The sequence below is a fragment of the Calliphora vicina genome, chromosome 4, assembly GCF_958450345.1.
Source record: "Calliphora vicina chromosome 4, idCalVici1.1, whole genome shotgun sequence".
Taxonomy (NCBI): Eukaryota; Metazoa; Arthropoda; class Insecta; order Diptera; family Calliphoridae; genus Calliphora; species Calliphora vicina.
Window position 1 is genome coordinate 9,155,858 of NC_088783.1, and position 17,788 is coordinate 9,173,645.

The 17,788-nt window shown below is 30.3% G+C and overlaps 1 protein-coding gene across 3 annotated transcripts in view; it reads left to right on the forward strand.

Annotated features, from left to right (window-relative positions):
* The window catches only part of Tpst (tyrosylprotein sulfotransferase), a 238,895-nt gene that overhangs the window by 56,702 nt on the left and 164,405 nt on the right, over positions 1-17,788 (forward strand). For all 3 annotated transcript variants that reach the window (XM_065508689.1, XM_065508688.1, XM_065508687.1), the window contains exons 3-6: positions 2,318-2,558; positions 2,655-2,834; positions 8,185-8,321; positions 11,720-11,918. In XM_065508689.1, the coding sequence (XP_065364761.1) occupies positions 2,318-2,558; positions 2,655-2,834; positions 8,185-8,321; positions 11,720-11,918 (757 nt within the window). The remainder of the gene's footprint in view (positions 1-2,317; positions 2,559-2,654; positions 2,835-8,184; positions 8,322-11,719; positions 11,919-17,788) is intronic.

The following is a 17,788-nucleotide window of genomic DNA, read 5'->3' on the forward strand; positions in this document are numbered from 1 at the left end:
ATTTTTTTAACTTGGACAGGACAACGTCTGTCGGGTCATCTAGTTTATTAATAATTTTTTAATTAAGAATTTAGCACATTAAATCTATAACTTTTAATGATAATATTATAAATTTGGATTATATTATGATTATACGACTATATTAGATCATAATATGATATTCTCGAATTGTATAAAAGTAACATATTACTCTTAGATTATGTTGTGGTCATACAATGTTAATGAAATTGCTCATATATGTTTAACCTTTTCGCCATTTGGGGATTGTTGATATATCAATATTTGTTAAAAAATTAAAATTTTGCTTAAAATTTAATTTTAAATTTAACTATTTTCAATTTTACATCCGTTCTTTAATTGATATTTAAATTGATGTCACACAACAACGACGTTTAGCGAATGAACTTTTTTTGCTCGACTCTTAGATCTCGAGGGCAAAAACGTTCTTTGTAACGCTTCAATGATTTGTTCCATCAACAGACGAAACCACAGTGCTTCATTTAAAACCTTGCTGCTGCTACTAAACTAGAGAGATGCAATAACAAGAATTTTTGTTTTTGCTGTTCGAAAATCTTGTTGTTGCTGCCAATGGTGTTGTGTATCGTTGTTTTGTTGCACAATAAGTTTGTCTGTAGTTGTATTTGCTATGCGCTTCACTTGATTTTAGTTTTCAATAGAGTTCTTTTTTTTTTTTTTTTGCATTTTTGCTCTTTTTTTTTGTATTGTTTTCTTGCTCAAACTATTCTAGTTTTATAACAAACAACTACTACACTGAAATTTTAGTTTTTCGTGTTTTTCTCCAACTCCAACTACTACATTGCGTTAATCGTCAAGTTGTATAGTTTTAAAAATTAGCAGTAAACTTTATGTTTGCTGTTGCTATTTTATTTTGCAGTTAAACGTTAAAGTTTTTAATTTTTATTTCCATAGCTAAATTCCTAGAATACCACCTCATTTTCTTTTATTTTGCTGCCAAAACTGACTTACATACAAATGTTGTACAGCACACAAAGTTGTTCCAAAAGTGAAAACTTTTTAAAAGTTCAGTTCCGAAGCAAATAGAAAAAAGGCATGAATGAATGAAAAAAAAACGAAAACACATCCTAAGCTTTTATTTACTTTTGAAATGTTTGCAAGAATAGGTGCATTTAAATTGGGCGTAGATGTGTTATAATTGTCTACGATTTTGTTTATTCCAAATCATTCGTCTTCAGCAATTGTTGAAAGTTTTTTAATCTTGTTAAACTGATGATGATGATGATTATTTTGATAAACGAATTGAAAACAATGTTTCGTCCTTATACCTGATAATAATGCACAGTTATGTTTGAAAGATTTTTAAAATTGTTAAATACTCTCTCATAAATCTGATGTTCGAAAACTCGAAATTAAATTCGAACAATTGTTAAAATAAACTCTCCATCTTACATACATCTGATGACGATGCAATATTATGTTCGAAAACTTTAAATTAAATTCAAAAATTCGAACTTATGTTTCAGTTTAAGGCAATGTTTTAAATAATTAAATAAATTTCCTATTTTTGAATCTTAAAAAAAAAGTTTCAGTTTTATTGGAGGCCTATTTCTAATATTTTCCAATTTCAAATTAAAAAATTTTGAAAAAATTAAAAAAAATCATTTCAACAAGCTATGTTCGAAACTTCGAACAATCAATTTATATGATACCAAAGCCAAATATCCATGGTGCTAAGGTAATTATCTGTATTTTGTGGGAGCAAAAGGGTCCTATCTATTTTGCTGAAATCTGGCCTGACCATCACAAGGAACCTATACCGAACGCAACTGATTCGTTTGAAGCAAGAATTGGCTGAAAAACTCCCAGAATATGAAGCCAGATATGAAACCGTAATATTCCATCATCACAACGATCGGCTACATTTAGCAATACCTGTTAAAAACTATTTAGAAAGATAGTTATAGTCCAGACCTCGCGCCGTCCGACTACTATTTGTTTCGATCGATGCAGAACGCTATATCTGGGATACGCTTCAGTTTGGAATAGAAAATCCGATATTGGCTTGATTCGTTCCTGGCCTCAAAAGATGAGCAGTTCTTTTGGCTCGGAATCCATATGTTGCACAAAAAGAAAAGAAAAGGTCATAGCTAACAATGGCCAATACTTTGAATAAATTTATATTAAACAAGTGTTTCAAAATAAAACCTAAACATTAGAGAAAATCCCATATTTTAAAGTCATAAACAATTTTATTTAATTTAAAGCATATTTTCTTCTTATTAGAGCATTGAAATAAAAGCTTTTGTTATTTATTGTTATTTTCTATAAATATTTTCAGATGTGGCCAGGAAACACGAGTGATACCTAGAATATTACAATTACGTTCGCACTGGCTGAAGTCGGAAAAGGAATCGCTGCGCCTGGTGGAGGCTGGCATTACCAAAGAAGTCATGAACAGTGCTATTGCTCAATTTTGTTTAGAAATCATTGCTAAACATGGTGATCCAGCGCCCAGACTGTGCAACAAAGATCCATTAACATTAAAAATGGGCACCTATGTGATAGAATTGTTTCCTAATGTAAGTATGAATTTAATGATTTTAATTGTTTTCTTAGTTTCTTAATATTTTTGTTATTAAATTTAATTTTTTTTTGTTTTTTCTTTTCTTTTCTAGGCCAAATTTTTATTTATGGTTCGTGATGGTCGTGCCACTGTTCACTCGATTATATCACGCAAAGTAACCATTACTGGCTTTGATTTGACCAGCTATCGCCAGTGTATGCAAAAATGGAATCATGCCATCGAAGTCATGCACGACCAATGTAAAGAAATTGGTAAAGAACGTTGTATGATGGTAAGTTTTGATAAATTTGAAAAATAAATTCAAATTAAAGAGAGAAATATTTATTAAGTAAATTATGAATTTAGATTTCGATTTAAAATTACCTTTTTACTTTACAAATTATTCCCATAACCACTACTTTAATACAACAAATTAAATTTCAAATGGGGAATGAAATAAATATGTTTAAGCCTGCCTACACTTGAAAATCATTAACATTCATCTTCATAGGAGTTTTTTTTTTAGTTTTTATTTGAAATAAATTTGAAATATTTCATCTATGGAAATGACATCCTCTCCATTCAGCCGTGTATGCGATACATATCGTGTTTATAACCGCACTTTTTGAGGTTAATAGCGTAAAGGAATTAAATGAAATTAAATACACTCTTGAAAATGTCAGCTGCATACTTGCACATAATATTTCAGTTTCTCTCTTCACCGTTTGTCTGTCTGTCTACCTCGTAAAAGTTATGTAAAGCTCCCTACGAATTTGTTGCCTTTATTATCATGTCTATCTATCCCATCGTCTGTCTGTCTGTCTTTACATTCTGTCTATAATGTCTTTCTGTCCGTCTGTCTGTTTTTTTTTGGCGTCATATCCTTTATGGGCAAAATACAACCAGAAAATGGAATAAAATAAAACTGAAATGATTTTATGCTGTTGCTGTAATTTCAACATATTTTTGAATCGTTGATTTTCCTGCCATTATCAAACTCTTACTTCTATCCCTTTCCCTCACAGTTCTCTTTCATTCATTCTTGTATTCACTGTATCTGCTATTTACCACCATCTTTGTGCTTGTTTGTTCCTTTGTGTATATATCTCTTCTCTTTCTCTCTCTCTCTCTATCACGCTTTTGTATCATGAATCGATAACTGTGTAATAGTTTGATTGGAAATTAAATGCAGCATACTTTAAAACGATTAACTTGTTTTATATAAAAAGTTGCCAACAAAGTGACATTAATTATGAAACAGAAATTTTGTGTTGTCATCCGGCAGAGAGGTGGAAGAGAGTGCTGGGAACAACAACTGCACAGAGCAACAGAATATGATAAATTAAAATTAAAAACAAAATTTAAAACAAAAAAACACATATTATTTATCTCAAAAGAACTGATTAAAAAGGATACAGTGATAGACAAACATTTTGTTGTTTATAAATAGTTGTATTGAACTGTAATTTGCTTGCGATTGGCTGGGAAATTTAATGAATTGAAACATCTTTAAACATCAAAAACTGATGCGTTTGAATGCTTTTTCTATAACACTTCAGTTACGACTGTGTAAACTGGTTTTTAATTAATCACTTTAAATAAGATTGATTTAAGTGTTTGGTATTTTTAAGGAAAATGTTTAACATTTTAAGAGGATTTAGTTACTGGTTCGAAGGATTTTGTGAAACTTCATATGAAGTAAGTAAGAAGTAAAAAGTAAGACGCAGCAGAATCTTATATACTAGAGCTGCCAATAATTCGAGTTTTATTTTAATCGAATAAAAGTTCATATTATCTTTATTATTCGAGTGATCGATTAATTAATAAATTTTTTCTTCGAGTATTCGACTAATTTTTATTCGAATGACAACTCTAATATTTATTACCCTTCCCCATAGTAAGTCAGGCAGAAGAAAAACACAATCAGTCCTATGTAACTCCAACAATTCACTTCTGGCTATCCATTGCTTATTGAATACTCTACGTTGCTATTTCCAAACGACTATTCCGATTGACATAACATTTTTAAAAGATATAGCGAAGAAGTATTAGAGTTAAATTTTTGGGGATAGACCCCTCAATCATCGCATTGGCGACGCTATAGGGGCTCAAAGTAGGTCACTCTTATTATTTTATTATGTTGACTTCAATCTTTGTTGATTTGGTTGGAAATTAAATTATTTAAACAAAACAATTTACTGCCTGTTTTTCTAAATGCGAACGAACGTTTTCTTTGGTAGAAAACAACAAATAAATTTAAATTTTTAGTACAAGTGGCTTTCATTAGATGGAGAACATTTCCAAAATATTTGGTGTATGAATTAAAAATGCGAGATTTAGTATCCTCTGAACGCAGTTTTGTTTTTAATAACTCATTTGTGATTTTGAAGCGTACATATCTGTCATTTATTCTCACTTATTTATTGAACATTTTAGTGTTAACAACAAAGCGTCATATGCGGGAAGTTTTGCTTTACTTTTTCAATTTGAAAAAAATTGGCGTTAAGGTACAACGATTGCTCACCAAAGCTCATGGTGAATGTGTTCTATAGGTTTGCAAGTATGAAGACCAATAATTGGAGGCATTACTCCATGGAGAGTGTTGTCAAACTTAACAAGAGCTTGCAAAATCATTGGGACCTACTCAAATCAGAACGTTTGCGAGCAGCAGGATTCATCCACAAACTGTTAAATTGAAGCCGAGAGAACGATTTTGCACGTCCGACATGATGGTTGAACGGTATATAAGGAAATCATTTTTGTACCGAATCATCATTTGTGATGGAAAATGGAACCATTACAATAACCCGAAGCATAAGAGATCTTATATAAGCAAAAGGGTCCTATCTATTATGAGCTGCTGAAATCTGAGCAGACCATCACAGGGGACCTGTACCGAACACAACTGTTTCGTTTGAATCGATCATTGACCGATAAGCTCCACTTTGGAACAGAGTATCCGATATAGGCCTCAAAAGATGAGCAGTTATTTTCACTCAGAATCCATATAATGCCAGAAAAATGGCAAAATGTCATAGCCAACAATGGCCAATAATTTGAATAAATTAATATTGTACAAATGTTTGAAAATTAAAGCTAAAAATTTGGAAAAATACCGCATTTATAAGTCATACACCCAATATCGGTTGGTTGGAAACACATTTTGAAATCACATAGGTATGAAGTTGGTTCAATAATGCCGAGACTTTTTGAATTTCTCGATTCTTAAATGAAAGAGCAACTGATCCTATCAAAATTTTAACAAGCTGAGTTATTTAGTTTGTGTTTTAAAGTCATTGATAACAGACTACCGCGTGACTTGAGGAGAAATTGGAAAAAAGTGAATTTCCTCTGCTCTCTTTTGTTATGTTTTTTCTGACTTTCTGGTTGAATTTTCCGTTTTGATGTATTCAGGGACCTATAGTAAAAGTTCACGTTTAATTTTTTGCAAAACAGTTTAACCCCTTAAATCCCTTTTGTTGTGTCTTATTTCTGACTTTCTGGTTGAATTTTCCGTTTTGGTGTATTCAGGGACTTATAGTAAAATTTCACGGACAATATTTTCGCGGAACATTTTAACCCCTTAACCCCTGTTTTAATGGAGTTTGTTGCTCTTTTTTAAAAGAAGGACAAAAAAGACCCATGCCTTGAGGAGCTAGAGGGTTAACATATTCTACAAAAATGTTCTCCGTAATATTTTTCATAAATTTGCGGAATACATTTTATACCTAAAATGTTCTTTAAAATAAAATTCTTAATAAATGCGAAATTAACCGTCGGCTCTCTTTTGTTACGTCTTATTTCTGACTTCCTGGTTGAATTTTCCGTTTTGGTGTATTCAGGGACTTATAGTAAAATTTCACGGATAATATTTTTGCGGAACATTTTAACCCCTTAAATACCTGTTGTAATGCTGTTTTTTGTTCATTTTTAAAAGACGGACAAAAAAGACCCATGCCTTGAGGATTTAGAGGGTTAACATATTCTACAAAAATATTCTCCGTAAAATTTTACATAACTTTGGTGAACTTTATGAATTTTATACCTAAAATGTAAGGCTCACATGGTTTCTTATGACAATTAACAATAAGAATGTGCCAGAGTTGGGAAACTGTAACCCCCCTCAAATGAAATTCAGATGTAAACTTTCAAAACGCCGATACTCATGTCTTTTTTTTTTGTCTCCTCTATCAAAATTTATTGGTCGGACCTCGTAATTTTTTTTGGTGTTGTATAGTGTTATTAAGCATTATTTTTTGCGGCAAAAAACCATCACTCAAATAAAGGCTAAGCTTGAAAAATACTATAGGAACTCTGCACCACAAATTTCAATAGTACAAAAGTGCTTTACTGAATTTCGTTGTGACGAATAAGCACAAACGTTCCCGAAACAATTGAAAAAAATCACGATATTATGTTGGCCGATCGGATATTGATTGTGGAAGCCATAGGCATCTCACATGGCTCTGCGGTTAAAACTTTCAACGCAGTTTCCATTGTAAAATTCCATAAATAAGGCTACGAAATGCTCCCACTTCTGCCCTATACACTTTAAAATCATTTCACTGGATGTAGCCCCGAGTGACTATCTCTTGTTTCCAAACCTGAAGAAATATCTCGGCGAAAAGAGATTTGACGCCAAGCTGAAATCATCTCACAAAAAATAACTATTTTGATGACCTCGACAAATCTTATTTTTTGGAAGGAATAAAAAAAAAATTGGAGAAACGTTGGACAAAGAGCGTAGAGTTAAAGACTATGGTGAAAATTAAAATTTTTTTTTATCCAACATGTGTTTCATTCAAAAAGGCATGCACTTTTTGACCCACCTTCTTACATTGTATTATATAGATTAATATTGAATTGATGATATTGGAAATTAAATTATTTAAACAAAACAATTGTACAAGTGCTTTTGTTGGATTTAGAACATTTCCAAAATATTTATTCTAAACGTGGCGAGGTGAGTCGCGATGAAACAAATCGTTTAGGTCGGTAATGGTTAATTTTTATGTAGAAAATCAGAAACCTTATCGGCATACTTTGTTGAAATGCATAATTCTTGATTGATTTCCTTGTGTTCCATATAGTAAAAAAAGTCATACAATTTTTTAAAATTCCAGACCAAATTAGCTTGAACTTTCTTAGGTAATTTTGGTGCTCCATAATTTCCATATAAATACCAAAAAAACTCTTCATTAGTTTTGCCTTCGACTGTAATCATAATTTACTATAAATATTTATACGGATATAGACCTGTTTTTCTACCTGTTTGTGTACAGGATGTTAAAATTGTTTTTTCCGTTTAATTGAATTCCGTTAAAAAATATTAAATTTTTAAAAACGTTTTATTAAACAAATTATTTTTTTTATTTTTTCCTTCATGGCACGCAGGAAATTAACATACATAAATCGCATTATATGCTTTTTAAATGTTCATTTAATGTTGTGTTTCTTTTTTTTTATTTTGCGCCTTCTTCTCCTTTTTATAATTTATTAATTTGATTCCATTTGTTAAGGCTGACATGCATACTGTGTTACACGTATCATTTATTATAATAAATATAAATATATATAATAAATATAATTATACATACGTTTGTTTAATCATTTATTTATATTTATTTTCTGTTTTTTTTTAGGTCTATTATGAACAGTTGGTGTTACATCCTGAAGAATGGATGCGTAAAATATTGGGTTTCCTTGATGTACCCTGGAATGATTCTGTGCTACATCATGAAGAATTTATCAATAAACCTGGTGGTGTTCCTCTCTCCAAGTAAGTCTACATTTATGTTTGTAGTCATCATTTAAATGGCACCGACGTTGTTGTTGTTGTTAATTTACAGTTCATTATTAATGTTGTCATTCAGTTTACTAAGAGGAGGATACGGAAACTTACCCATGTATGCGATAGTGTGTGTGTCTGTGTAACTGTGTTAAGGGAATAGCTGCTGTGTTTGTCAACATCTTGTTAATTTAGCAGATGTTGATTTGTGTTGACAGTTTAAGGCATCCTATAGCTAAAAACACCCATTAGATTTCGAAAAGTAGTACAAAGTTAAATGATAAATGAATATATTAGTTGAAAATGATAGCTGTGCAATATGATATGTCTGTCTGTATCTATGTATCTGCCTACAAACAAACCATTAGCTACAAATTCAAGTAGAAAAGTTGAGAGTTAAGAGAATTGAACAAATAAACTTAAGAATTTCTAGCAATTTAAAGTATCCAATGGCTTATAGTTGAGCAGTATTTAAGATTTCTTCATCAAGGTTTAAGTTTGAAAGTTTTGCTTAAATAAATAACGGAAATTATTTTAAATTCTAAGAAATCTATTCTTTAACTTCCAATGTCCATCCGCAATGAAGCCCTTAACTAGATTTTAGTAAATTTTTGCAATTTATTTTTTTTTATTTTGAATTAAAAAACTTCAAAATTAGTTTATCATAAAAAAATGAATTTGAACACAAAAACTGCATTGAAAACTTGCGATAATTGCGCAAAATTGATTTATATTTTAACGTGCTGTAAACTTTCATCTTTAAGGCCTTAAGACAATTACGCACACCATTGAACCATTTCAAAAGTGCCATAAAACTTTTTTAATTGGTTTAAACAATAATAACAAATATTCAGTTTTTTTTACATTCAATAGATAAAAGGAATAAAAGTAAAAAGACCTTTTCAATATGAAATCCAATAAAGTTCTCCTTCTGTGTGCTGCAATCAAAAAGGAGGTTAATAATAATTCTTCCCTGCATTATAATTCAAACAAACAACAATGGAAATATGAAAGAAAATTAAAACAAATTTTATTAATTTTACAATTTCCCTTTATTGTTGTTTGTTTGTTTTGTACTTTAGTTCGTGCTAGATTATCCCTGTCGGTTTTAACACTACTTATTCTTATGATGATGATGTTGGTTGATGGTCTCTACTTGTGCTTCCAGAATGGTCTTAAAAAATTACACAAAGCTAAAAGTAAAACTAATTATTGAAGCTTTAGTGGTGCTAACAAAAACTAATTTCCGCCATAACTTACAATTATGTGTTTGTGTGTGTATCTATGTGTGTGTGTGTGTTTGTATGCGATGCACAAAGCAAAACGAACGATGAACAACAGCAGGAGCTGGAGCCACAGTAGCAGCAGCAACTGTAAAACATTAAAGAGCAACAAAAAAAAAACAAAAAAGATTAAAAGAAAACGTAAATGTTAACCGTAAAATGTCTGTCCAGTTGACTAGTCGACCAAACGCTACAGAGTTTTAAGAAAATGCTTTCTTGAAAATGTATATTTTCAAAATTACTGTTTTAGAAAAAAATACTTTTTTTATGCAAAATATAATTTTTATGAAAAAAATACTTTTTTATGAAAAAAATACTTTTTTATTAAAAAGGTACTTTTTTATTAAAAAGGTACTTTTTTATTAAAAAGGTACTTTTTTGTTAAAAAGGAACTTTTTTATTAAAAAGGTACTTTTTTTATTAAAAAGGAACTTTTTTATTAAAAAGGTACTTTTTGATTAAAAAGGCACTTTTTTATTAAAGAGGAACTTTTTTTATTAAAGAGGTAGTTTTTAATAAAAATGTACTTTTTATGACTTTTTTGGGAGATTTTGACACGAAAGACAGAGATTGCCAAGGCCAGTTAAAAAAAATTTTGGAGACCAAGATTGTTAACAAAATCAACAAGAGCTTTCAAAATCATTGGTAGCTACTAGGGTATTCAATTAATTAATCAATCGGAGTTTAGATTTAATCGGTTAATTTTAAATTAATTTAATATTGAAAGGAAAAACACGAATTTTGTGTACTTATATAAGCAATTCAATAATAAAAAAAAAAATAGGGAATCTTCTGAAATAATCTTTTAAAAAAAGAATATAATTTAAATGCTTTCCTTAAACTGATTGTTGATGTTGGAGAAATCGAAAGTAGGGCTAAAATATATCCAATTTCTCTTTTTATTTTCTTTTTTATATTTTTCTAAGCATATAAAATCCTCCATCATACCATTGGAGTCCGTTTTGAATTTATTAGATTTTAAATACTTTAATAGTTTCGTCAAGTTCTGATAAAATACTCGTTTAAGTAATGTCTTCAGTTTCGTCGTCCTCCGACTCATATAAATATTCTAGAAATAATGTCATTTCCAAATTCCTTAGTTTCAGATTTCGTACTATAATTCAAAAAACTATTGCTGCAATTGAATGTTCACGAGTTCAAGAAATAAAATTTGTGTGTTTAAAGCTATATTTATATATAAGGCGCAAAAAAAGAAATTTCGGTTAATCGACACAAATTAATCGGTTTATTTGTTATTTGAAAATCGTCAATTTTAAATTATTCGTACAGTTAACCAACCAAAATTAATCGGTTAACCGATTACGGTTAATCGATTGAATAAGTGAAGCCGTGAGACCTGGAAAGATAATTTTACAAGTACGAAATGACGCTTGAACGCCATAAAATAAAAGAGATCGTGCGAGAAGCCCGACCAACTTAACCAAAACGTAGTGATCAGTAAGGGTATACAAAATGACTTAAGAAATACCAAAGAAAGTCTTGATCAAATGCTGGAAATCTAATTTATGTACTAGAGTACTAAAACTCAACCTATCTGAAGTTGACCTTTTACAGCTCTGCTTTCAAAATAAATTAATAAAATTTGTTGTGTATGTAGAAATGTTTTAATGTCTGTGAATATGTATGAATGTCTCTATATATATGTGTTTCCTTATACATATTGTCTTTGAACATTACTATCAGAGTTAAAGTTAAAAGATTTTTATGCTCCATATAATCGTTTATAGCATAGAGAAACAACAAGAGCGGAAACTAGAAAAAAAACTCAAACCAAAATTTTACTCAAAATAATCACACATACGAGTGTTGTTTTTGTTTTCACATAGTTTTATTTACTAATATATTATCACCACTTAGGTTTTTGACAACTGAGTTAGGTCTTTGACAGGAGAGTTTCCGCTCTATGTATATTTCTCTATGGTTTATAGTATCTTCTTTGTAAATTCTGAGTAAAAATAGCACAGAAAATGAAATACAAATGACAAAGCAATTGAGTTTTTCTTGATATGAATTTTTCCTGTTTCATTCATTAATTTATTTTCTTTTTCGTTTCTTTATTTTTTTTCTTATTCTTTTACATTGCAGAGTTGAACGTTCATCAGACCAGGTAATTAAACCAGTAAATTTAGAGGCTCTCTCCAAATGGGTGGGAAATATACCAGAAGATGTTGTGCGAGACATGGCCGACATAGCACCAATGTTATCGGTACTGGGCTATGATCCCTTTGCAAATCCACCGGATTATGGTAAGCCAGATGCCTGGGTAGAAGATAATACATCTAAGGTATGTGCAGCTTATATCATTTTTAACAATTTGTGTGTGTTCCCTTTCCATTCGTTCGTTCGTTTTATACCATTTTGTGTTATGTTCTGCTGTGTTTTATTTGAATTTTTCGTTTGTTTCGTTTTGCTTAAAATTCCCAATTTATCCAGCTGTTTATTTGATTGTTGTATGTTGTATGCCTTTTAACATCATTATATATTTATGTCTGTGTGTGTTTATATGTGTCATTTGTTATTTATGTTAGTAGTAGTACCCAGTAGTTTTAGGAGACTATCCCAAACTAGTGATGTGACCTAACATTTATGATGACAACTGTATACTTGAGCTAGCTACGTGGCTAGTTATTTTAATACGTATATGTCCTATGACAGTTAGCTGGTCCAAAGTAGACGACTCATTCGATCCACATACTGGTTACACAGAGTCAGATACCTTACTAGCAAATAGTCATTTAAAAAGACAAGCCTTCCTCCGACAACTTTCCAATAGATTACTTCTGGTGGATAAAATAATTACATTTTAAAGTGCAGTACAAAATAAACGTTTAAATGAACTCCACTCTAGATTACTTAGAGACACGAAAGTGACAATTGACTTCACGGTAGGTTTGCATGGGATGTATAAAGTGTACAATTGACTTCTCTCTGCACTTCAAAGAGCACATACTTGTCAAATGACTAAAATATATAAATTGGAGTCAGCCAAGTGGCCAGGCATTAGCGACAATTAGTTTATATAAGGGATACATTGACTTTTTGTAAACATAACATTCTCCGACAACTCTACAATATATTACTTCTGGTGGGTAAAATTACAACTTGTTAAAGTGCAGTACAAAGTAAACCTTTAAAGAGACTACACCCTAGATTACTTAGAGATACTTAAGTGGCAATTGACTTCATGCTAGATTACATGGTATCTATAAAGTAACCAATTGACTTAAGGGATACATTACTACTTGCTTAACTGCTGGGTACAACTAGTTGACGTTATATTTCCATTATGTTTCATTTAATTTTAGCTTTTGATTTTGTTACTTACAATGTTTCTTTATGTTGCTACCAACACACTTTTCTACACAATACAGAAATCCAACTTAAAGAAAGAAACTGAAATGAGAAACACTTGTTCGCAACAAATGTTGACAGACACACGTTCCCTTGTTAATGTTCAACTTAAGGACATTAGATATTATGAAATCTTTTTTACTGCCTCCTCCCTCTTCTTTAGGATGGATCTTTAGCAGTCTTAGTTATTTTTGTTTCTATTATGGTTGCGAGTATCTTTGTGTTGAAAATGATACTCAATTATATTCATTTACGCTACCGACTACTAGCTACCAGCTTGCTTTTTAACACTAATGAGTTTTGAAATACAAAAAAAAAAAGTAAAGAAAAAGGAATAAAGTGCTTTGTTGAAAAATAAATTAAACTACTAAATGTCTAAACTAAGTTAGTTGTTTAAAAAAATGTTTAATGTTAATATTTTTAGATTTTAATCTTTTTGAAATATGTTTGTATTCCTGTTCACTAAAAGCAAAAAAGATCTAATTTTTAATTAAGTAGATGCCTTTAGTTTTAGAAGGACCAACGACACCTGTTGATTAAGGTTATTTTAAAGAAATTTGGTTTTTAAGTGTACTAAATGATAGTACAAACATCATTTCAAAGCCTTTAAATTTGAAGACAAAATAAATTAGTTTTTGAGTTCAAATTAATACAAAAATAGTTTATATAAACAAATTGGACAATGAAATTCTCAATGAAACAAGACCAATAGTACATAAGTTTATTCCAATGTCAGAATATTATAAAACCTAACTTAGAAAGAATAAAGTATCTGCCATAGAGTTAGCACAGGCGCGGAACAGGTCAAACTTGTGGGGGGAAAAATTTAAATTTGTGCTACATTTTTCTTTTTTTCTCCTTTTTATATGAAAACTTTTCTGTTTTTTTTTTGGGGGGGGGGGAATCCTCTGGATCCACGCATGATAATGAATTTACTGAAAGTCTTATACGAATTTCAAAATACTTTTAAAAATATTTACCGAGACGTTTTATAATTAAAATTCTCTAATTTATTATTTACATCTATATAATATTATTGGGAGTATGATTTAAAAATGCTTGATTTTTTAAAATTTTTAGATTTTATTTTTAAAAATTTGTACAATATAAATTTAAACTATTGTCAATAGTTTTCCCATCTTTCTGGCATCATATCGCATTGTTGCAGCAAAAACGTCATAACTCAAAAAAAGTCGTTTCGAGAAAAACGGTTTTGAATGTTTTATGACATTTTACTATTTCTTAAATAAATTTTCAACAAATCATGCGATTTCAGAAATAAAACCTGATTTAAATATTAGATGTTAATATCTTTCTAATCTGTATTTAACCCAAATGTTTACTTGTCAAATATATGAGAAAACATGAATTTTAATTTTGAAGTTTACAACAAAAAAAAAAATAACTTTTTTTAAAAATATGAAAGACTATAGAACGGCGCATATTTTGTATTACTCAGCTCAAAAAACACGGATTTTGAATTATGACGTTGTTGCAGCAAATGAGCGATATGGATTCCGAGCCAAAAGAACTGCTCATCTTTTCAGGCCAAAAACGAATCAAGCCAATTTCGAATACTCTGTTCTGAAGTGAAACGTATCCCAGAAAGAGCGTTCTGCATCGATCAAAACAAATAGTAGTCGGACGGGGCATGGTCTGGACTATAAGGCGGGTGAGGCAAAACTTCCCAACCTCTTGCTCGCTTCAAAAGAATCAGTTGCAATCGGTACAGGTTCTCTGTGATGGTCTGGCTAGAATTCAGCAGGTCATAATAGATAGGAACTTTTTGCTACAGAGCGCCATGAATATTTGGCTTTGATGTCGATTTAGCTGCTTGGCCGGTTTTTATATACGATATCTTATGCTTCGGGTTATCGTAATGTATCCATTTTTCATCGCTAGTAATGACTCGGTGATAAATATGATTTTTCTTTTATAGCGTTCAAGCAGCATTCCAGACATAAAAAATCCTATATTAAGGTCTCTCAGCTTCAATTCGAATGGTAACCAATTTCCCTGTTTTAATGAATCTTGCTGCTTGCAAACGTTTTGAAATTTCCAAATGATTTAGCAAGCTTTTGTTGAGTTTTACAACAATCTTCATGGAGAAATTAATGTTTCCAATTCTTGGTCTTCAAACTTTTTTGGCTGGCCTGGGCGATCTTTGTCTTACATGTCAAGATCACCACTTCTGAACCGCACAAACCATCTCTCGCACGTTGAAACCGATGAAACACATTCACCTTAAGCTTTGGAGAGCAATCGGTGTGCTTCAGCGCCACTTTTCTTCAAATTAAAGAAATAAAGCAAAACTTCTCACATATGAAGCTTTGTTGGCACAATACTCTACAATTTCAAGGAAAAATACCATCTTATATACACTATATTGTTCAATAACTATGTAAGTGCGAATAAATGACAGATATGTACCCATCAAAATTACATATATGTTATTAAGATAAAAACCGCATTCAAAAGATACGTCATGTACTGTACATCCAATAATATAAATTTTGTATTTTTATTTGTTGTTAATAAACAAATTATTAATGTTTTGCTGGTTTTAAATATATTTGATTAAATTAATCGAATAAAATTTTTTACTCTTTCGAATAATCGAGAAAATTAAAAAAAAAAATAATCGATTACTGGAATACTAAAAAAAAATAAAGAGCTTTTATTCGACTAAAATAAAAACCGAATAATTGACAACGCTACTACTGTGGCTTTTAGATTGTTACCAAGATCACAATTTTATGCAATCTAAAAGCACAAACTTTACATTTTCAAAATTTTTAAAAACTAAATTTCAAAAAATTAAAATTTTACACGATTCCAATAAAAGTTGTTACTATTAAGGGTTAGCGAGAGGACCGATTTGAAATTGTTTTTGGTAACAGATTTGATAAAATTACATATTTATTTAAAGGAAATTTATTGTAATTTCAAATGTTTTCTTTGGGTTGCTAATTCACGACTTAAGCTACGTTTCCGCATACTCCGTAATCGGCACCGAAAACGAAATTCCATACATTTGCACCGAAAAAAAGTTCGTTTCAGAACATTTTTTTCGGTGCAAATGTATGGAATTTCGTTTTTGGTGCCGATTACGGTGTATGCGGAAACGTAGCTTTAGTAATTTTGATCAAATTGTGACCAACATTTTAATTTTCCGAAATCCGACAAATTCAAATTGGTTCCCAAGTTTACCCATACTAGGTACAATCGATAAACTTTGTATTTTAAATTCTTTCTTAGCATTTATTAGACTTGAGACAAATTGTATTCCATGTTTTTTAATATTTTTTTTAAAAAATTGGTACTTTGACCCAAAACTTGATTTTGCTCAAATATTTGTCTTTTTTTTGCTGATTACACTTCATTATTTACCAAAAGTTTTTAATAAAACAAAAAAAAAACATTTCTTATGGTATTTTGACCTTAAATTATTTTATTATATTTAAATCCACAAAAAAAATAGTTTTTTTTTACCAATTAGTGAGCCTAACCTCACATTTTCACCACACAAAAATGCTGTTGGTAACACGTGTATTGTAAAACACCTGCTACCGAAAATGAATACCACAGTTCTATTTAATCATTGGTTGTTTTCAAAAACCACTTTCCTAATTCCATATACCTTTTAATTAAAACAAATTTGTTTTAATAACATTTTTTTATATAAAAACACAAGAATATAAACATAAACATTTGTACCAATATGTAAATGATTTTTAATTAAAAATCTATGTGGCATTATTAATATTGGTACGATATACAATTTGTCATAATTATTAAAAAAAAAGTACTCAACAGCCAGTAACAATAACGGAGGCAGAACAAAAAAGTTACACATTAATAAGTTGCTGCTAATAAGGCTGATAATACAGACATAAATATAAAAAAATAAAAATAAATCCACAATACCACCACTATAATGTACGCATTCACACAGATGTGCACATACCACATGAGTACCAACAGTGTGAACGATTTTTTTTTTATAGATTCATAAATATGTATTGCTTGGTTGGTTGGCATAAATACATATGAAATATTATACATTTCATAGTGGGATCGGTTGATCCCAAAATGTCGCAACCTGTCCATAACTCTATTATATTGTCATTAAATATAAATCTAATGGAGGACTAGTAATAATTACAAGCAGATCTCTGATCGGAGTTGTAGTTTATATTTCTTGTAATTAAACCATTTTGCGTTTTCAATCTGACCGAGCCACTGTGCGTTTTCATATTCACACACTGTTGTTTTTTAACCATAAATACATACATATTAACAGAAGTATACATTTGTATATGTATATGAATATATAGCTATACTAGGGTGGTCCTAAATTGTTCTCCGTCATCTCTAAAACAAATTTCAGTAAAATCGGATAGCATTTAGAAGTTTCATATTTTATTTTAAAGTTTCGGGTTTTGCACAAATAAAATGTGCAACATCTTAACGTTATACGATTTTTCTAAAATTTATATATATGCCGTTTAGATGACGGAAAATAGGTTTAGACCGAATCCAAAAAGGCCAAACTAACGATCACCCTAATGTATACATATACAATAAGCATGCTTACATTTGATTGGCTTATATGCCAAATTGATTAACTCCACTTATTGATTTATTCTGACTCCTGACTATCAGTGTTTAAAATAAATCTTATAACGGTTCTAAAAGATTAATTTCTCTTGGCATAGAATAACTCTACACTTCATTTTAGGTAGTTAATCTATTTAACAATTGTTGGTTTAATACAAATATTACATTTAACAACAAAACGTG